This window comes from Macaca fascicularis, chromosome 11, assembly GCF_037993035.2.
Source record: "Macaca fascicularis isolate 582-1 chromosome 11, T2T-MFA8v1.1".
In the NCBI taxonomy this organism is placed as follows: Eukaryota; Metazoa; Chordata; class Mammalia; order Primates; family Cercopithecidae; genus Macaca; species Macaca fascicularis.
The window spans coordinates 129,803,919-129,826,356 of NC_088385.1; the positions used below are offsets into that span (position 1 = coordinate 129,803,919).

A 22,438-nucleotide genomic window follows, 5' to 3' on the forward strand; every position below is an offset into this window, starting at 1 on the left:
GGTGGTTCATGCCTGTAATCATAGCATTTTAGGAAGCCAAGGCAGGCGGATCACCTGAGGTCAGAAGTTTGAGATCAGCCTGGCCAACATGATGAAAACCCATCTCTACTTAAAATACAAAATTAGCCGGACATGGTGGTGCATGCCTGTAATCCCTACTACTTGGGAGGCTGAGGCAGGAGAATAGCTTGAACCCAGGAGGTAGAGGTTGCAGTGAGCTGAGATCGCGACATTGCACTCCAGCCTATGAAACTCTGTCTCAAAAGAGAAAAAAAAAAAAGAAAGACAAGGGAATTGCAATATAGTTTAATTCCTGCAGGGCCGTCTGTACAAGAGACCAGAGTTTTATCATTATTCAAATCAGAGAATTCGGGATCAGAGTTTTTAAGGCTAATTTGGTGGGTAGGGGCTTGGGAAGTGGGGAATGCTGAGTGGTTGGGTTGAAGATGAAATCATAGGGGTCAAAGTGAGATTTTCTTACTGTGTTCTGTTCCTGGGTGGGATGGCAGAACTGGTTGAGCCAGATTATCAGGTGGTGCCTCAGAGTGCAGGGTCTGCAAAATACCTCAAGCACTGATTTTAGGTTTTGCAACAGTGATGTTACTCCCAGGAGCAATTTGGGAAGGTTCAGAATCTTGCAGCCAGAGGCTGCATGGCTGGTAAACCATAATTTCTAATCTTACAGCCAATTTGTTAGTCCTGCAAAGGCAGTCTAGCCCTCAGGCAGGAAGGGGGTTCCTTTTGGGAAAGGGCTGTTATTGTCTTTGTTTCAAAGTTAAACTATAAACAATTTCCTCCCAAAGTTAGTTTGGCCTATAATGAGCAAGGACAGCGTGGAGGTTAGCAGACAGGTGGAGTGAGGTTAGATCTATTTCACCACCATACTTTTCTCACTTATAATTTTTGCAAACGCGATTTCACCCTCACTTCAAGTAAGGCATTGTGGGGCAAATAAGAGAATGAACCTGGAAAGGGAAGGAAGCTCAAAGAATCAGAAATGAACATGATCTTGCACCCCTGATTTTATGGATCTAGACTTAGGGATAATCTCTTGATGAGAGATTGTTGGGAAGAGCTGAGAGGAAGTTCTGGTCTACATAGCAGAGAATGAACTCATGGTTTTTGTGACCTTAAGAACTGGTAGCCCCCAAAATAAACAGCTGTAAGACAGGTTTAAAGGCAGTAATGCAAAATAGATGCGTATATGATTATAACCACCTTTTCCAATATATAGACACATAGATCTACATACATAAATTTTCTCTTCCTCTTCCTCTCTCTCCTTTCACACACACAAAAACACACACACAGCAAATGTAGAAGATACTTTCCAATGGCTCAGCCTGAGTATCAGAGTGTCACTTTCTTTCTTTCTTTTTTTTTTTTTTTTTGAGACAAGGTCTCACTCTGTCGCCCTGGCTGGAGTACAGTGGCCTGACCATAGCTCACAGCAGCCTCAAACTCTTGGGCTCAAGTGATCCTCCCACCACAGCCTCCCAAGTAGCTAGGACTGCATGTGTGTGCCACCATACCTGGCTAAATATTTAAATGTTTTGTACAGATGGAGTCTTGCTATGTTGCCCAGGCTGGTCTTGAACTCCTGGGCTCACATGATCCACCCGCTTCAGCCTCCAAAAGTGCTGGGGTTACAGGGGTGAGCCACTGCGCCCAGCCTGGTGTGTGTTCTTGTAGTCTGTTGTTCCTTGCACAAGTACACAGATATACGTATTTTAAGAGAAAATGGATATCATATTCTGTTTAGAAACTTTTTCATTTAAATATAGTATGATCTTCATCTCAAGTCTTTCATTACTTTTGTCTGAAAGGGGATCTCGACCTCACTATATGGCAGGCCCCACACTCATTGTGCTGGCCACATTGTTCCTCACTATAGTCGGTTGAGTTCTGGTTCCCAAAAGCTATGTTCACCCCAAACCTTAGAATACAACCTTATTTGGATTAAGGGTCTTTGTAGGTATAACTAAGGTAAAGATCTCCAGATGAGAGCATCCTGGATTAGGGTGGGTTATAAAGACAGGCATCTTTTACGACCGGGAGTGCTGGATCACACCTGTAATCCCAGCACTATGGCAGGCCGAGGCGGGCGGATCACCTGAGGTCAGGAGTTCAAGACCAGCCTGGCCAACATGGTAAAACCCTGTCTCTACTACAAATACAAAAATTAGACAGGTGTGGGGGCGCATGCCTGTAATCCCAGCTACATGAGAGGCTGAGGCAGGAGAATCACTTGAGGCTGGGGGGCAGAGTTGCAGTGAGCCGAGATCAAGCCACTGCACTCCAGCCTGGGTGACAGAGTGAGACTCTGTTTCAAAAACAGACAATAAAAAAAAAAAAAAAAAAAAAAGACAGGTGTTTGTAAGAAGAGGAGAGGACACAGAGGGGACCGCCATGTGGTGACAGGGGCAGAGATTGGAGTGAAGCGTCTACAAGTCAAGGCAAGTCCAAGAGTGCCAGCAGTCTCCTCAAGCTCGGAGTGAGGCGAGGCATGAAACAGATTTTCCCCTGAGCCTCCAGATGGAACCAACCCAGCCAACACCTTGATTCTGCACTTCTAGCTTCCAGAGCTGTGGGAGAATACATTCCCATTGTTCCAAGCCACCCAGCCACAGGAAATGAACACGCAGTCACCAACCTAATTCTCACCTCAGGGCCTTTGCACCTGCCATTCCCTCTGCTTGGCGTGTCTTTCTCCCAGACTTTTGCATTGCTTGCTCTGTTTAGTCATTCATGGCTCAGCTCAAGGTCAATGCCTCATAGAAGCCATCCCAGTCACCCCAGCCCCAATTACTTTTTATCCCCATTGTCCCACTCCACCATGGTCATGACACCCACAGCCACCCCAAGGCCCCTTTTTATTTCTGCCTGCCTCCCCACCTCAAAAGTCAGCTCGATGAGAAGAGGACTGTGGCTGCCTTGTTCCTTGTTCTATCTCCACCACCCAGAACAGCCCCTGGCACACAGTTGGTGCTTAATAGATAAAACTGATGGAATGAGGCTGGGCACAGTGGCTCACACCTGTAATCCCAGCACTTTGGGAGGCTGAAGCGGGTGGATCACCTGAGGTCAGGAGTTCGAGACCAGCCTGGGCAACATGGCGAAACCCCCATGTCTACTAAAAATTCAAAAATTAGCCAGGTGTAGTGGTGCACACCTGTAATCCCAGCTACTGGGGAGGCTGAGGCAGGAGAATCACTCGAACCCAGGAGGCAGAGGCTGCAATGAACCGAGATCACACCACTGCACTCCAGCCTGGGTGACAGAGCGAGACTCGGTATCAAAAAAGAAAAAACGGATGGAATGCCTGAATCAGTGAGTGAATGTGAGTTGTGGAGGTCCGAACACCCCAAACCACCTCATCCCTTGAAAGAATCCGGGTTTCACAACAAGGCTCCGCACTGACTCATGCCTCCGAGGCTGGGGGAATCCCTAGTTTCCTCTGAGCTCATCCCTGACATCTCTTCCTCTTCAAGGTGATCCTTGCTTTTGGCTTTTTACTTGTACGTTGCTTGGTGATACAGACAAGCCAACGGCTCTGAAAGCACAGAGGTAATTCCAGAGCGTCCACCTTTCTTCATTTACTGTCATTGTCTCAGAGCTGGGAGCCCGTCTCTAAATTCCTTATCTGTGTTCATGTCAGGAGGTTGAAGCAAGCCTCGTCTTGCCAAATAATCAAGGAGTGACAGAGTTGGAAATGAAAGCGTAACAGAAACTTGGACCGATCACAGACTCAAACCAGTACATCTCCTTTCCTTCTCCAAATCGGGAACTGAAACCATTCCATAGGAAGCTCGCTCTTCTCCCTCCTACGGAAAAATATCTGCCTGACTTGATTCCCTTTTTATATTGTTTATTATTATTATTTGAGATGAAGTCTTGCTCTGTCACCCAGGCTGGAGTGCAGGGGCACCATCTCGGCTCACTGCAACCTCCGCCTCCCGGGTTCAAGCAATTCTTCCCCCCGCCTCCCCAGTAGCTGGGACTACAGGCGGCCACCACTACGCCTGGCTTATTTTTCTTGTATTTTTAGTAGAAGCGGGGTTTCGCCATGTTGACCAGGCTGGTCTCAAACTCCAGACCTCAGGTAATCTGCCCGCCTCGGCCCCTCCAAAGTGCTGGGATTACAGGCGTGAGCCACCATGCCTCACCTTGATTCCCTTTTTAATGCACAAATACTAACAGCAATATTCACCAAACTCTAATAAAATGTGAGTGCCCTTGCAATCGTATCTGTACTATCCTTCTAAATTATTTTTAATCCCAGCTCTTTCTATCTTTGTTTAGACACAGGTGTAATTTCTGCTTAGTTGTCTCATGATGTAGCTCAGTGTCTGTGTCTCTTTCTTACTTTGCAGGGTGGAGTAGTTTTCTACGAGGACATAGTTAACAACCCATAAAGGTCTCTGCTTAAGTAAGAAGCCCATTTCTGTGAACCATAACCCAGACATAGCAACGCCAGACTGTGTCTCCTATCAAAATTTATTGAAATGGTAGATTTTTGGTAAGTACAGAAACACAAGCAAAGGAACCAGGAGGAATGTGCCCCCCTCTAACCGTGGGGCAGCGGCACGTTTTCCTTTTAATGGTAAAAGCAAACAGAGGTGGGAAACAGCTTTCCATCCTGAAGCCGTTTCAAGTGCTCAACCCTTAGATTAGTATAAACAAGAGAGGAATGGATTGCATTAGTCGCTGGTTGAAAGCAGCAATGCCATTTCCTTTCCCATAATAACACTGTTTAGCTCAGTCCCTTCTGGGGCTAATCCCCTATTACACCCACTGGAAACACAGATATTAACCAAAGCATGTGAGTCTCTTTCCTGAGTCCATTTCTGCAAATGCTTGTCCGAAAGATGAATTGGTCCACGGAAGCCAGGTGACCTACTGGCTTGTTTAATGATGCCTGGGCTCCCTCCAGGAGCAACTTAATTCCCTCCAATCTCAGCTCTCCTTATCCCCGCTGTTTCAAACAGGCTAGATATCACCCCAGGAGCTGAGCCCCCCAGTCTCAGGCAGATGTAGGAAGAAGGCCAACAAGTCACAAGTAGATCTCTGGCTCCAACTCTGCTCAGCGCAAACGCTGACAATTTGCCCATCTTCAGTCCTGCGAGCATCAGAGATGAAGCAAAAGTTTCAGATGCCTAGAAGCTTTACTCTCTGTTCCTCCAGGATTCCTGCGGTCACACCTTGCAAACCAGTCTCCCACTCGTCTGCCACAGTTTCCCTAAATCAGATTCTCCGAATCTGGAAGTTCCAGGAAACCTTAGGCCGAGTCCAATGACATTACTTGATGCAACAGCCCAACTGTTTCTCCAGAGACCCTCGTTCTTGGTGACAATGTCCCTTCTCGGCATGGTTATTTAACGAGAGGTTGGACCCAGATAAGAGGGGCTCCATGGCTCACCGGGGTTGGCCATTAACGCCTCTGGAGCGCCTCTGGTTGTGTTCGGGTCCCCTGTGAGCTCGACACTCGTGCTGCGGTTATTATCTGGCTCACCTGTCATCTTCCTTCGGAGGCAGCGGTTGATCAAAGTGGAGAAGAAGTTGGGAAAGGATGGGCTGGAGAAGTAGTACACCACGGGGTCCAGCATGCTGTTCATGTAGGTGAAACTGAGAGTGATAAAGAACGCCAGGTCCACCGAGCGGTACACTTCACAATTCTGCGTGCCAAAAGTGTGCAGGAGCCAGAAGATGCGTATCCGCACAGCCACGCTGGGAAGGAAGCAGATGACAAAGACGATGGCCACGACCATGATGAAGGTGATGGCTCTTTTGATCTTGGCATGCCGGTCCATTTGTCTCTGCCGCAGGCTCCAGATAATTCTGGCTGAGCAGAACAGGATGATGCCCAGGGGCAGGAAGAACTCCAGGAGGAACATGGCTTCGTGCCACCGGAAGGTATCGCAGATGCTGAAGCTGCTGCACAGATTTGCAGTGCCATTCTGGATCGGCATCTTCCTCTTCAGGAGGTGGACTGTCAGGCCAATAGTGACACCCCACAGAAGGCAAGAGATGATGGCTGCTGTTCGATTGGAGATCTTGTTCAGGGCGTGGTGGGGATGGACAACCCGGAAATACCTGTCCACGGCCACCACCGTGAGGAAGATGATGCTGCCCTGGCGGTTCATGGCCAGCATGAAGAGCATCAGCCGGCAAGGGATGTCCCCAAACTTCCAGTCCCAACGTCTCACATAGTTGTCCATCAGGAATGGCAGGCAGATGATCAGGAGAAAGTCAGCCACTGCCAGGTTGAACAGGAAAATCCGGCTGGATTTCCAGGACTTGAGGTGGAAACAGAAAATCCACAGGGCAAGGCCATTGCCCAGAAGCCCGAAGATAAACTCCAGCCCCAACACCGGCGGCAACACCTTGACAATGAAGTCATCTCGGAACACACAGCAGTTCTTCTTGTCTATTACCAGAAAGTGATCCTGCGGATGGTGCCAATTCATGAGTGCGGCTAGTTGGTCCGATGGAGCGCCTTGCCCGGCGAATGCTCCAGCAAGGAGGCGTGTGTCTGTGTGGTGAACGTGTGGTTCCGCGCCTGCCTTTATGTCATGTCAGGGTGTTGAAATAGATGACTGAATGGTTACCAGGAAACTACGAAATCTCTCTCTAAAAAAAAAAAAAAAAAAAAAAAAAAGGCCAGCAAGGCTCTTATGCAACCTGCTGTTTGCATAAACAAGTAATAAAAATCCCCTGGGCAGACAGGAACCCACAAAATTTCTTAAATGTAAAGGATAAGTTTAGGCAAGCCGACTGTCATTCGAAAATTAGTGAAACATGAAGGATATCCCTTTGGAAGGCTGGGTACTTGCATGCCAATTGAGTACTCAACATTGCAGAATTAATTCACCGTCATTTGCTTGGCTTACATAATTAACAAAACAACAACAATAGCAATAATAATTTTCGGTGCCAAACAGTGAGGTTTTCCAGGAACACTAAAAATTAGCATGAGAAATTAACAGTCATATGACATAAACAGTAGCAGACATATGAATTCTTTTGGAAATGTTGAGAAGACAGTAGTCACCTGTTCGATGAGGACAGACTAGTTGAATTTGACCACTTTTCCTATGCCATCTCTCTGTACAAACATGGATTGCTTTTCCACATCAGAACTCTGCCGTTCACCTCCAGTTAGAAAAAAAAAAAAGCCTGCTCGAGAGTATAATATTTCATAAGAAGTTTGAAAACTTGAGCCCAGTTTCAGTGGCATGTTAAAATAAGTTGGGTTTTTTGTTTGTTTATATTAGATTTTGATATGCTTCTGTGCTCAAGTGATTTATTTTTAAGTATGTGATTTTTTTTTTTTTTTTGCAAAGTTTGAATTAATGAGAAAAAGGATTCATGAGGCTAGTCGTAAGCTGTAGCAAATCGGGTGTACTTTGTGCTACAAATTTGTTTTTCTGTGTTGCTCTGCATGAAGAGGGGTACCTGAGGATAGAGCACGGGCTTAGTACCCCATAAACTCTCGGTTCTGGACAGCCCAGGAAACTGGTTGGTAACAAACGGTTGCAGGTCCCTGAAACAAACAAACTGGATGAGGTCGCTATCTGTTTATGTCCTTGGGAGCTTAGTATGTGATTGTGATTTTTTTTTTTTTTTTGACAGAGTCAATCTGTCACTCAGGCCGGAGTATAGTGGCACGATCTCAGCTCACTGCAACCTCCACCTCCCAGGTTCAAGCAATTCTTCTGCCTCAGCCTCCTGAGTGGCTGGAATTACAGGCATGCACCACCACGCCAGGCTAATTTTTTGTATTTTTAGTAAAGAGGGGTTTCACCATGTTGGCCAGGCTGGTCTTTTTTCTTTTTTTTTTTTGAGACGGAGTCTTGCTCTGTTGCCCAGGCTGGAATGCAGTGGCGCGATCTCGGCTCACTGCAAGCTCCGCATCCCGGGTTCACGCCATTCTCCTGCCTCAGCCTCCCGAGTAGCTGGGATTACAGGCGCCCGCCACCTCGCCCGGCTAGTTTTTTTGTATTTTTTTAGTAGAGACGGGGTTTCACTGTGTTAGCCAGGCTGGTCTCAATCTCCTGACCTCGTGATCCACCTGCTTTGGCCTCCCAAAGTGCTGGCATTACAGGTGTGAGCCACTGCGCCTGGCTGTGATTTTTTTTTCTTTAACGAACTTTATTTTTTAGGGCAGTTTTAGGTTCACAGCAAAACTGAGCAGAAAGTATGGACAGTCCTGTATACTCTGTCTCCACACATGCGAAAACTCTCCCACTAAGTATGTGATATTTTTAAAGCCCCCATTTTTGTAAAATTAAACTTAGAGGGACAGGACCTTAGAGGACATGGAACTCTGCCTTGTATCAGGACACCATTGCACACATTGTTTCTCTGCTTTTCAGTGTGATTGGGTGTCATCCTATAGAATGTTTTCACCCTTTAATATTTTGGTCTTACGAATTCTTGCCATGCAGGAGGTTTCTAAACTGTGTTGCTTCTATTTTGAGTTATAAAATGTAAATTTCTTTCTTTTTTCTTTTTTGAGACGGAGTTTCGATCTATCGCCCAGGCTGGAGTGCAATGGCATGATCTTGGCTCACTGCAACCTCTGCCTCCCAGGTTCAAGTGATTCTCCTGCCTCAGCCTCCCAAGTAGCTGGGACTACAGGTGTGCACCACCACGCTGGGCTAATTTTTGTATTTTTAGTAGAGATGGGATTTCACCATTTTGGCCAGGCTGGTCTTGAACTCCTGACTTCAAGTGATCCACCCCCCTTGGCGTCCCAAAGTGTTGGGATTACAGGTGTGAACCATCACGCCCGGCCATAAGATGTAAATTTATTTCTTTAGCTGCAAACGCAGATTCAATGATAGGAGCTTATAGACTTTTCACAGTAAACTAGAGTCAGGATGACCTAATATTAGATTCCCATAGAACTAGAGTACCTGATGATGATCCAGGTGAGATGAAGACAATGATGAAGAAGGTTTTGGTGGTACCCACATTATAGAGAGCTTCCCATGTGCTGGAGCCCATGCTCAGTGCTATTTATTTATTTATTTATTTATTTATTTATTTATTTATTTTGAGACGGAGTCTCGCTCTTGGCTCACTGCAAGCTCTGCCTCCCGGGTTCTCACCATTCTCCTGCCTCAGCCTCCCGAGTAGCTGGGACTACAGGCACCCACCACCACATCCAGCTAATTTTTTATATTTTTAGTAGAGACGGGGTTTCACTGTGTTAGCCAGGAGCTCAGTGCTTTTATAGTCACTTGTTTCACCCTGGCTATAGCCCGTGTGGAAGGTGTTATTATTATTGATTCTGATTTCAAAATGAGGAAAGTGAAGCTCAGAAAGGATGATAAAATATTCAGGGACACCCAGCTCATAAGAGCAGAGCATGGCCGGGCACAGCAGCTCAAGCCTGTAATCCCAACACTTTGGGAGGCCAAGGCGGGCGGATCACAAGGTCAGGAGATCCAGACCATCCCGGCCGATATGGTGAAACCCCAGCTCTTCTAAAATTTACAAAAATTAGCTGGGCGTGGTGGCGGGCGCCTGTAATCTCAGCTACTCAGAGGCTGAGGCAGGACAATCGCTTGAACCAGGGAGTCGGAGGTTGCAGTGAGCCGAGATCGTGCCACTGCACTGCAGCCTGGGTGACAGAGTGAGACTCCACCAAAAAAAAAAAAAAAAAAAAAAGCCAGATGCAGTGGCTCAGGACTGTAATCCCAGCACTTTGGGAGGCCAAAGTGGGCGGATCACGAGGTCGGGAGTTCGAGACCAGCCTGGCCAACATGGTAAAACCCCCATCTCTACTAAAAATACAAAAATTAGCTGGGTGTGGTGGCACATGTCTGTAATCCCAGCTACTCAGGAGGCTGAGGCAGGAGAACTGCTTGAACTGGAACCCAGGAGGCGGAGGTTGCAGTGAGCTGAGATCACGCCATTGCACTCCAGCGTGGGCAATAAGAGTGAAACTCTGTCTTTAAAAAAAAAAAAAAAAAAAGAGACCGGGTGCAGTGGTTCATGCCTGTAATTCCAGCACTTTGGGAGGCTGAGGCGGGCAGATCACGTGGTCGGGAGATTGAGACCATCCTGGCTAACATGGTGAAACCCTGTCTCTACTAAAAATACAAAAACAAAAAATTAGCCAGGTTTGGTGGCCAGCGCCTGTAGTTCCAGCTACTCTGGAGGCTGAGGCAGGAGAATAGCGTGAACCTTAGAGGCGGAGCTTGCAGTGAGCCGAGATCGTGCCACTGCACTCCAGCCTGGGTGACAGTGAGACACTGTCTCAAAAATAAAAGAAAAAAAAAAAGAGCTGAGCTTGGATTTGAATCTGGCAGTGACTTCAAAGCCTGTGTCCCTAACCATCATGCTACACTGCTCTTACTATGTTATTGTCTTGTCTGTAAGGTTGAAGATCTTTCTCAGGGCATGGTGGAGATGGAGGTCATGCTATTCAGGCTTCAGTAAAATAATTGGTATTTGTTTCCTGTTCTTGCTGCCTGTGAATACCATGCTTCCTTCTGGATGTATGATGACACTTGTCAATAACAATTATAAAGTAATCCTAAGGACCTTTATTAACTAAGAGTCAGAAAAGTCAGTAGTAGTTATTTCTAGAAGCTGAAATTTGCAAGGGACTCTCCCTTTTTAAGTTTCCCAATTTCCTAATATTTTGTGTGTGTGTGTGTGTGTTTTTAAAAACAAGAGTCATGGATAAAATTAGAAAAAAAACAACCACAGGCCAGGCGCAGTGGCTCACCCTTGTAATCCCAGCACTTTGGGAGGCCGAGACAGGCAGATCATGAGGTCAGGAGTTCAAGATCAGCCTGGCCAATATGGTGAAACCTCATCTCTACTAAAAATACAAAAATTAGCCAGGCGTGGTGGCAGGCGCCTGTACTCCCAGCTACTCAGGAGGCTGAGGCAGGAGAATTGCTTGAACCCAAGAGGCGGAGATTGCAGTGAGCCGAGATTGCACCACTGCACTCCAGGCTGGGTGACGCAGCAAAACTCCATCTCAAAAATATAAAATAAAAATAAATAAATAAATAAAAGAACCACCACAAATGTTAAGTTTGCAAAAGAACCTGGAGCCTGCATGTGTGTTCTGGCTCTCTCATTAACTAGCTGTGAAACCCCTTAACCCCTCACCCTCCTCATGTGCTCATGAGGAATTAGATGATCTTCGAACTTCCTCCCAGCTCTCACACTGCATGATTCTAAACCAAAGTTCGCGACTACTTGGGCAGAATCTAAAGGGCAGCCTTGTTGGATTCTGGTGCCTCCGACGGAATTTCCGGTCTTCCCACTGCACGGTGGGCATGTTTTGTCTTGTTTGTTTCCTTCTTTTATGTATTTATTATTTTTTTCTTACGAGCGTATGAGTTGTACAGAAACTTGTTTAATGAATCATTTCAAGAGTGAAGGCAGCGATCCCACCGCATTTTGTAGAAACTCCACTTAAAATTTATGACTCACCCAGTTGAATCTCCATGCCTGGTTATCTTATGACAACTTGAATGTGTGCCACTAAACTGGACTGAATTATTGTAAAAATTAATAGTAACACTATTGCATTGTACTGAGTGATTTGCGTATGTGATCTCCTTTAATCTTCACAAAAACCCTGTGACAGATGTGTTATTACTGTCATCATCATCTCCATTTTACAGATTGAGAAACGAGGCATCGGGAGGTTAAGTAACTATTTCGTGTCTTTGAACGAAGCTGGGATTTTTGGTTTTATTTATCATTTTATTTAAATAGAGATAGGGTCTCACTGTGTTGCCCAGGCTGGTCTTGAACTCCTAGGCCCAGGTGGTCTTCCTGCCTCAGCCTCCCAAAGTGCTGGGATTACAGGTGTGAGCCACCACGCCAGGCCATTGGATTTCTGTTTTAATTATCTATTGCTGCATAACAAATTGCTACAAAACGTAGTGACTTAACACAACCTCCACTGTGTCATCTCTCATGGTTCTCTGGGTTGGCTGGCCTCAGCTGGGTGCTTCTCATTTGGGGATTCTCAGATGGCAACTGGGCTAGAGTCGTATGGATGCTGAAGCAGGACACTGGGACACTCAGGCTTCTCTCTGTCTCCACAGAACCTCGATGCCTCTCTACGTGGTGTCCCTGTGGCCTCTCTGTGTGGCCCCTCTATGTGGCATCTACACACAGCCTCTTCACATGTTCTGTCCACGGTGTAGTCTGGACTTCGTACATGGACATACTTAGGGCTTCTGAAAGCACACAGGCAGGCCTTCTTCATCCCTGGGCTTGGAAACCGCAGAACATCACCTCCACCACATTCAATCAGGCAAAACAAATCAACCGCAGAACATCACCTCCACCACATTCAATCAGGCAAAACAAATCAACCACAGAACATCACCTCCACCACATTCAATCAGGCAAAACAAATCACAGAGCCGGTCTGTGTTCCATCAGGAGATGCCACCTAAGGGTGGGAGTGCCAGGAGGTACAGCTCATTGGGGCCATTTGGACTCACCACTGCAGAATATAGATGACACTGAGTTGGGACCCTTGGCGTAGCAGGAAATAAGGGTCCCCTGGTCCCCTAACAAAGGAGATGTAGTAGTAGAAGCTGGGAAGTAAAGGGGTAGAGAAGAAGCTGATCATACTGACTGGCAGAGACACACAGACACACACACACACATTTCTTTTGAAAAAGGAGAAGAACACTTCATGGTTTCGAAACGTTTAGGTTTATTGTAAAAAACCTAAGGGCAAACCAGAATAACCAAATAATCTCGAAAAAGAAGAACAAAGTTGGAGAACTCTCCCTTCTTGATTTAAAACTTTACTGCAAAGCTACAGTAGTTCAGTGTGCTTCTGGCATAAGGATAGATATTACAGCTCAAGAGAGCAGGATTGAGAGTCCAGAAATAAACCCTTACATTCATGATCAGCTGATTTTCAACAAGGGCGCCAAGACAATGGGGGAAAGAAGAGTCTTTGTCATAAATGATGTTGGGATAACTAGGTCACCACAAGCAAAAGAACTGGACCCCTTTGCTACACAGTACGCAGAAATTAACTCGACTTGGATTACGACCTCAATGTAAGAGCTAAATCTCAAAAACTCTTAAAAGAAAACCTAAGAGGCCACGCCTGGTGGCTCACACAAAATCCCAGCACTTTGGGAGGCCAAGGCGGGTGGATCCCTTGAACTCAGGAGTTTAAGACCAGCCTGGGCAACACAGCAAGACCTGGTCTCTACAAAAAATACCAAAATTAGCTGGGCATGCTGGCACATGCCTGTGGTCCCAGCTACTTGGGAGGCTGAGGCAGGCGGATTGCTGGAGCCCGGGGGTTCAAGGTTACAGTGAGCTGAGATCATGCCACTGCACCCCAGCCTGGGTAACAGAGCAACACTCTGTCTCAAAAACAAAAACAAGATAGAGAGGAATCTGAAGGTCTATTCGTGAATCTTCTGTCACGCTAAGGGTTGGAACAGACCCTTCCCCCTTCGGCTGGCCTCATGACTTCACCTCTTACCGGGTGGTCGCAGCCCCAGCCTGGACCTTTCATTCCTGCCCTGATGGTCTTCCTGCATTTCCCAGTTTGCTCTTTTTCACCTCTCTATATCTGCCTGGAATACCGTTCCCCACTGTGTCCCTGGTGGCTTCCTGTCCATCCTTCAGAGCCAAGTTCGCAAGCTACTTCCTCTGAGATGACTAAGACAGGAGTAAGGGCCCTGGATTCTCCTGCAGGACCCTGTGTGAAAGTGACAAACACAGGGTTCCACAGGATAATTTTATTATTTTATTGTATTATTTTATTTTATTTTTGAGACAGAGTCTTTCTTGCTTGCCCAGGCTGGAGTGCAGTGGTGTGATTTCAGCTTGCTACAACCTCCGCCTCCCAGGCTCAAGCGAGTCTCCTGCCTCAGCCCCCGGAGTAGCTGGGATTATAGGCACGCACCACCACGTCCAGCTAATTTTTGTATTTTTAGTAGAGACGGGTTTCACCATGTTGGCCAGGCTGGTCTTGAACTCCTGACCTCAAGTGATCTGCCCACCTTGGCCTCCCAAACTGCTGGGATTACAGAAGTGAGCCACAACCCCTGGCCATATTTTGTAATTTTATATTTTATAATTTTATGTTTTCCCTTGGTTTCTACAGTGGGCCCCGTGGCTATGATTTTCATTTATGTTTCTACCGTGTCTGGTATAGAGCTGGTGCTTCATTAATGTTCTTTGAAAGAGGAAATGAATGAATGAATCCTTATAAGGAATAAAATATTTACCCCCCTCCCACTATATCATTTTATAGTCCAATACAAAGAAACCCGAATACAGATTTGGCTCATATGTGAGCCCATCTCTTTCATCTGTTTATTCCATCTCTCTCTCTTAATATATAAATGATTATATATTTACATTATATAATTTATATATGTATAAATATGATATATAATATAGTAAATATGATAAACACTTATATGTCATATGTAAAAATTATATGGCAAAAATATATATAATAAATAAATAATATGTATATAAACGTAGAGCCTCAGATTCACGGATGAGCTCAGAAGGGCCCTGTGCTACCATCTTCAAAATTCTTGATACTTTTTATTACTTAAAAAAAATTTTGGGCCGGGCGCGGTGGCTCAAGCCTGTAATCCCAGCACTTTGGGAGGCCGAGGCGGGCGGATCACAAGGTCAGGAGATCGAGACCACAGTGAAACCCCGTCTCTACTAAAAAAAAAAAAAAATACAAAAATTAGCCGGGCGCGGTGGCGGGCGCCTGTAGTCCCAGCTACTCAGGAGGCTGAGGCAGGAGAATGGCGGGAACCCGGGAGGCGGAGCTTGCAGTGAGCCGAGATCGCGCCACTGCACTCCAGCCTGGGCAACAGCGTGAGACTCCGTCTCAAAAAAAAAAAAAAAAAAAAAAAAAAATTTTGGCCGAGCACAGTGGCTCACACCTTAATCCCAGCACTTTGGGAGGCTGAGGTGGGTGGATGACGAGGTCAGGAGTTCAAGACCAACCTGGCCAATATGGTGAAACCTTGTGTCTACTAAAAATACAAAAAATTAGCCTGCTGCTAACAGGCATGTGCCTGTTGTCCCAGTTACTCAAGAGGTTGAGGCAGAAGAATCGCTGGAACCAGGGAGGCAGAGGTTGCAGTGAGTCAAGATGTGCCACTGTACTCCAGTCTCGGCTACAGAGCAAGACTCCGTCTCAAAAAAAAATTTTTTTTTTTAATTTAGAGATAGGGTCTCACTCTGTCACCCAGGCTGGAGTGCAGTGGCATGATCATAGCTCACTGAAGCCTCTACTTCTTGGTCTCAAGGGATCCTCTCACCTCAGCCTCTCAAGTAACTAGGACTACAGTCATGCACCACCACACCTGGCTAATTTTTAAAATTTTTATAGAGATGGAGTCTCACCGTGTTGCCCAGAGTGGTGTCAAACTCTTGGCCTCAAGTGATCTTCCTGCCTCAACCTCCCAAAGCTCTGGAATTACAGGCATGAGCCACCTCACTCAGCCATTAACACCTTTTGAACAAGGGACCCCACATTTTCATTTTTCACTGGGGCCTACAAAGTAGGGTCACTGATCTTGAAGCCATTTATGCACTCATTGTGATGATGGAGTCTTTCTTGAATCGTATTAGAAACCTCTGTGAATCAGAAGGCCTGGAAAGCCAACAAGTAGAGACCATGCCTCACAGTGCAGCCAAGTCCCCACCTTGTAGAACCTTAACAACTGGCTCAAGCCCTTGTGCCCCAGAGTTCTAATCCCCTCCAAGGAGCCCTGCACTCCAGGAACCTTCAGATGCCATCTTAAACATTTTTGTTTTAATAAAAGGTAAGGAAATCCATTCTGAGAACAGACCAAAACTGAAAGTTTTACCATGGTTAGCACGAATAAAAGATACCTCTTGTTTTTTCCACATCATCCCTATAGACTAATAGCTCTTCCAGGTTTCATGTGACTTTTCTGGAAAGACTCTAAAAGGAGTAACAAGGAGGAAAGATCACTTGAACCCAGGAGTTTGAGACGAGCCTGGGCAACATAATGAGATCCCATCTCTAGAAAAATTACAGAAAAATTAGCTGGACTCGGTGGAGTGTACCTGTGGCCCCAGCTACTAGGGAGGCTGAGGTGGGAGGATCACTTGAGCCAGGAAGTCGAGGCTGCAGTGAGCCATGATCACACCACTGCACTCCAGCCTGGGCAACACAGTGAGATCCTGTCTCACCAAAAAAAAAAAAAAAGAGAGAGAGAGAGAGAACACATTTTCCTCTAAATCAATCATTTTCCTGTTTCAGATAGTTTAAACAAAGTGTTGTCAACAAAAGCTATACTCTACTTCTTTACGATGTCCAAAGACACTTCTTGCTAAGATGTATTTTTCATCACATTCTGCAAATGTAAAAAGGGAAGCAAATTTAGAATCAAGACTGTATTTCAGTTTGGATTTGATTTTTCTTTTTGTTTGTGCTTGCTGTTTTTTCGGTGAGAACCTCTGCCTGCCTGCCATGCAGTTCTGAATATCTTAGCTTTTTTCCCTTGGAGGGCAAAATCCTAGGGGTCCTTTGACCTAGAGTCACACACAGGACACAGATTTGCTTTCAGAATCCATTTTTATTCCGATGAAGGAACAAAGGAGCAACAGCCCAGGAGAGAATTCTAAGAACAGAACTAAATGCAGAAGTGTGTATTTTCACAGATTCCTATCAGGAGGATGTATGACTCTTCAATGCTGGTAAGAATTCTTGCCTTCACTCTTTCCCAGGTAACTGAGGTGCGGGGGAATTCAGGCGTGTAACAGAGCAACAACTTAAGGGCTCTAAACCCCAAAGGAAATTGCTTCTGTGCCTCCACTTCTTTATGTGTAAAACGTGTTAATATAAGAAGTCATAATATTGAGCACTTACTGCCAGGCGCTATGCTTAATGCTTTACATGCACTGAATCATGCATTCATTCAACATTTCCTGGGCACCTGCTATGTGCAGGTCCTCTTCTAGGCATTGGGTATATAACAGTCATCAGAGTTCTGACACCTCAGGAATGTACATTCATTTAAACTGCCCGATGACACACCGAGGTTGTGTTATAGTATCCCTGTTTGACAGACGAGGAAAGTGAAGCTACAAATGGTTAAATAAAATCTGCCAGGCTGGGTTGGGCGCAGTGGCTCATGCCTGTAATCACAGCACTTTGGGAGGCCGAGACAGGCGGATCACTAGGTCAGGAGATCGAGACCATCCTGGTTAACACGGTGAAACTCCGTCTCTACTAAAAATACAAAAAAGTAGCCGGGCACGGTGTCAGGCGCCTGTAGTCCCAGCTACTCCGAAGGCTGAGGCAGGAGAATGGCATGAACCCAGGAGGCAGAGCTTGCAGCGAGCCGAGATTTGGCCACTGCACTCCAGCCTGGGCGACAGAGTGAGACTCCGTCTCAAAAAAAAAAAAAAAAATCTGCCAGGCTGGGAGCAGTGGCTCATGCAGGTAATCCCAATACTTTGGCAGGCCAAGGTTGGAGGATTGCTTGAGGCCAGGAGTTTGAGACCAGCCTGGGCAACACAGTGAGTGAGACCTCATCTCTACAAAAAAATTTAAAAATTAGTTGAGTGTGGTGGCTCATGCCTGTACTCCCAGCCACTCAAGAGGCTGAGGTGGGAGGATCACTTGAGCCCAGGAGTTTGAGGCTGCAGTGAGCTATGATCATGCCATTGCACTCCAGCCTGGGCAACAGAGCGAGACTCAGTGTCTAAAAATACAATCTGCCCTAAGATCACAGGCCTAGTAAATACTTGAGATGAGATTCCAACTTAGATGCATCTAATGCTCTATAGCTCGTAGTTTTCATCACTAGGCTGTGCAGTGCCTCTGGAAAAAGGAACAATAGGGACAGCCTAGAGGGGTGTTTTGGGGCCAAAGAACTAGAAGTTGGCAAAGCTTTTTTTTTTTTTTTAGATGGTGTTTCATTCTTGTTGCCCAGTCCGGAGTGCAATGGCACAATCTCAGCTCACCTCAACCTCCACCTCCTGGGTTCAAGCGATTCTCCTGCCTCAGCCTCCCAAGTAGCTGGGATTACAGGCATGCACCAACACACAGGGCTAATTTTGTATTTTTAGTAGAGACAAAGTTTCTCCATGTTGGTCAGGCTGGTCTAGAACTCCTGACCTCAGGTGATCCACCCACCTCAGTCTCCCAAAGTGCTGGGAGTACAGGCTTGAGCCATTACGCCCGGCCCCCAGAAGTTGGCAAAGTTCTTCAGTGGGGAGAGTATCCTGGGCATTTGAGAGAGTATAAATTAAGGAGTTGAGAACCATGTTCACCACTTTGTGGCTTGAGAAAGGAGCTAGAGTTGGCCTGGAATGTTTCCCCCTAATTCAGGGCAGGGGCAGCTTGTCATTTCATAGAGTCCTCTGTTTTGAGGGGTCCAGGTACACATTTGGGAAGCTCATGTATATGAGGGAGTTTTGCAATAAGAGTACAACACTGATGTTCACACAGAACAGGTCTAGAAATTATTCCGTGAAAGGATGAAAGCTCAACTTGTCTGCCCCCACCCCCCAAAAAACTTTACTGTCACACAAGAGTTGACTAATGACCCTCCACTAAAAATTACACAGTATAGTGCCTGCCACCAAATACGAATTCAGTAAATACTTGGAGAATAAGTAAATGAATAATTTCAATTCACAGTCATATAATAAGTCATCAAAAGCAATTGTAAAAGCAATTGTATTGGACTCAGCACATCCCACTGGAGAAGCCAGGGCAGGGAAACAGATCCCTCAGCACATTATTTGAAATACAAAGATTTGAAGAAGGTCAGAGCAGATTGTTTTGTTGTTGTTCTTCTTGGGCTACCGGGAAGTCACAACGATGACAAAGAAATGTACAGATGTACAAAAAAATGTAAAGATGAAAATTAATAGATCAATACATCCCAATCTAAAGAGCCTCCTTCAGCCTGAAATAAAAAAGTATTGATTGACTTAGCCTGGTTTCTATTTTCTGAGATAAGGAATGATTTAAGGTCAGAGGATAGGAAATGATGCTAATGCCCCCCACCTCCTAAGAGAGAGAATATGCCCCATTTAAACACATATGCCCATTTACTTAGCCATTTAAAATGACACAGGGGAAGCCGGGCGCGGTGGCTCATGCCTGTGGTCCCACCGCTTTGGGAGGCCAAGGCAGGCGGGTCACCTGAGGTCAGGAGCTCGAGACCAGCCTAGACAACATGGCAAAATCCTGTCTCTACTAAAAATACAAAAATTAGCCAGGTGTGGTGGCAGGAGCCTGTAATCCCATCTACTCGGGAGGCTGAGGCAGGAGAACTGCTTGAACCCGGGAGGCGGAGGTTGCAGCGAGCCAAGATTGTGCCACCGCACTCCAGCGTGGGAGACAGAGCGAGACTCTGTCTCAAAACAAAAACAAACAACGAAAATTACACAGGAGCTGTGCGGTTCCTAACCCCCCTCCCAACACACACATGCTCCACTCCATGCACATTCTGTCCCCTGCCATCGTAATCAGATAAAATGCAACCAACTCACTTCAATCAACTGGAACCTCCCCAAAAGGTATAGTTGTGTGAATTTCATTTCCGACAGAATGAGGATGCAGTTCATGTGCGTGAAGCCGTCTTGCAATAAGAAAGGGGGGTGGCATTTTCAAAGCCCCCGACCCCTTACTGAGTTAATTCTAAGTCACCACTCTATCTTCCTCAGTGTTGCTGGTCTGCTTGTTCAGTGCCACTCAACAGTGTGGGGATCCCACTGCCCATCAGACTGGCTTTGGGAACTATTTGTCACACTGAGGCAACTCTTGCGACTGAGGTTCGAAATTGGCATTTCTTGCGGCCTTTGTGTTTTTGAGTGTCCTGGCTGCTTGGGTTTCAGACTGCAGATTTTGAGCTTGTTGTAGAATTTGGGAAACGAGGGGCTTGAAAAATAATACACCAGGGGATCCAGCATGCTGTTCATGTAGGTGAAGCTGAGGGTGATGTGCAGGGCCACATGGACAGAGGGATCGCAGGCACTCGAGGGCACCGTCCAGAGGAAATAGAGTCTGGCGGACACGCTGGGCAGGTAGCACGTGATGAACACAACTGCCACCACCATGATGAACCGGGTCGCCTTCTTCATCCGAGCCTGTCTGGCCAGCTGCTGCCTCCGCCTCAGGCTCCAAACAATCTTGAAGGAGCAAAATAAGATGATGCCGAGGGGCAGAAAGAACTCCAGCTGGAACATGATGTCATGCCAGCCATTGGCCGACTCCATGATGAAGCTCTCACAGGAGACAGCCGTCTCTTGCACACAGAGATGGTTCTCCAGCAAAAGATACAGTGTTCCCAGGATGACCAGGGTCCACAGGGTGCAGACGATGCCAGCTGCCGTCCGGTTGGAGATGGTGTTCACCGCGTGGTGGGGGTGGACCACTTTGAAATACCTGTCCACAGCCACCACCGTAAGGAACACGATGCTCCCGGCCCTGTTCATGGCCAAGGTGAAGAGCCCCACCCGGCAGGGAATGTCCCCAAAAGCCCAGTGTCTACGTCTGAGGTAATAGTCTGTCCGAAAAGGCAGGCAGATCATAAGGAGGAAATCAGCCACGGCCAAGTTGAAAAGGTAAACAGTGCTCGGCTTCCAGGTCTTCATGTGGAAGCAGAAACCACACAGGGCGACCCCATTGCCTAGTGCGCCCAGCACAAAGGCCACAATGAGCAGCGGCGGCATCACCTGGGAGATGGTGTCCCCCTCGATGCGGCAGCACGACCCGTTGTACATGGTGGGGACAGAGCAAGTGTCCGGGTGCGGAGCAGCCCAGGGAGTCCCTACAATGACACAGATGCTTATCGGAGCGTCAGCACTCACCCAGCTGCTGCATGTCTGACTTCATCACCCAGGATGCGGGTCCTGTGTGTGTGGGTTGGATGCTGCCACAGCAGCGAGAAGAGAAACTTCAGCCAGGAAATGACAGACCCAGGGAGGTCTTTTCTCTGGAGCCTGTGTCATAAGCCGCCTGCCTCTCCGAGAGGCCAAGCCTGGAGCCGGATGAAGCTTGGAAATGCATGCAATTTTGCAAAAGTGGTCATTTCTGAGAGGCGGTAGGGTTGGGGGTATCCAAAGAGATTCGTGCCCGTAGAGGAGCGATTGGGTCCAGCCCCAGGATAATTTTTATTTTCAGCTTCGCTTTTCCTCCTCGGACTCTGTGCTGGAGAGCACACAAAGCTGCCCAGAAGGCAAGAAAAAAGCTTGTTTGTCCTCCCTCCTGGTGGAGAAATCCAAACATTTCCTGGAGTCATTCTGGGCCCCTGCCTTTGCTTTCCTCCCCTAACCTTTGCCTGACTGCCTTGTCCTCTCCCTCATCCCACGGGGCACTCCCATTCGGTGCCAGAGAGGGGAGGCTTTGCTCTGCAGCTCCTCGGGGCCATTTCCTGTGCCCAAAAATACCGCGCTCGAAAATTGAAAGAGTCTGCGGAGAAAAATGTTCTAATCACGATACTTGATGGGTGTTAGAAAAAGTCTTTGATGAGAGTCACCTTTCCCCCGCTCTATTCCCACCTCCCTGCCCTTTGCATCCTTCCGTGAACCGAACTGGCCAGTTGCACAAGGACCAAGGCCATGACATAGATCAGAAGCCCACTTCTCACATGTCTGTCTCCACAAAACGGCCTCCTTGGGAGCCGGTCCCCCCTCTGCTGGGAAGCAGAGCCTAGAACTTTTACAAAGATTTGGCCCTGAGTTTCCATTGGCTGCTTAAATGAGCCAAGCACCATGAGATGTAAGTTTTTAATTTCAATCATGTGCTAAGCCTATCAATTACAACTGCCCCCTGGGGGCGGATGAGGATTGGAGGAGTTGATTAAGGAGTCCATCTCTAAAGCAATCATGGGTAAAATTAGACTGCACAAAAAATTGGAGTCTTTGCTAAAATTTCCTGTCCTTTGGCTTTAAGGATTATTAATCTGCCCTGTGTCTTTCAGCTTCCAGTTTAGAAAATGGGGTGGAGGCCGGGTCCAGTGGCTCACGCCTGTAATCCAAGCACTTTGGGAGGCCGAGGCGGGTGGATCACGAGGTCAGGTGATCGAGACCATCCTGGCTAACACGGTGAAATCCCATTTCTACTAAAAATACAAAAAATTAGCCAGGCGTGGTGGCGGGCGCCTGTAGTCCCAGCTACTCAGGAGGCTGAGGCAGGAGAACGGCGTGAACCCGGGAGGCAGAGCTTGCAGTGAGCCGAGATCTTGCCACTGCACTCCAGTCTGGGCAACAGAGTGAGACTCCATCTCAAAAAAAAAAAAAAGAAAGAAAGAAAGAAAGAAAGAAAGAAAGAAAGAAAGAAAGAAAGAAAATGGAGTGGCTCACATCTATAATTCAAGCACTTTGGGAGGCCGAGGCAGGTGGATGACTTGAGGTCAGGAGTCCGAGACCAGCCTTGCCAACATGGTGAAACCCCATC

General features: G+C 46.9%; 2 protein-coding genes across 2 annotated transcripts; both read right to left on the bottom strand.

Annotated features, from left to right (window-relative positions):
* Positions 1–4,479: 4,479 nt before the first annotated feature.
* Positions 4,480–6,538, bottom strand: LOC102146914 (hydroxycarboxylic acid receptor 2). The gene has a single exon (XM_005596020.5). The coding sequence runs from the start codon at positions 6,465–6,467 to the stop codon at positions 5,376–5,378; it is 1,092 nt and encodes a 363-aa protein (XP_005596077.4). The 5' UTR covers positions 6,468–6,538; the 3' UTR covers positions 4,480–5,375.
* Positions 6,539–16,578: 10,040 nt separating this feature from the next.
* On the bottom strand, positions 16,579–21,676 carry HCAR1 (hydroxycarboxylic acid receptor 1). Its single transcript, XM_005572512.5, has one exon. It carries the CDS (start codon positions 20,761–20,763, stop codon positions 19,723–19,725), a length of 1,041 nt encoding a protein of 346 aa, XP_005572569.3. The 5' UTR covers positions 20,764–21,676; the 3' UTR covers positions 16,579–19,722.
* Positions 21,677–22,438: the final 762 nt, after the last annotated feature.

Bases quoted from the DNA above. Each gene is read 5' to 3' on its own strand.
- HCAR1 (XM_005572512.5), bottom strand. From the start codon at position 20,763: ATGTACAACGGGTCGTGCTGCCGCATCGAGGGGGACACCATCTCCCAG.
- LOC102146914 (XM_005596020.5), bottom strand. From the start codon at position 6,467: ATGAATTGGCACCATCCGCAGGATCACTTTCTGGTAATAGACAAGAAG.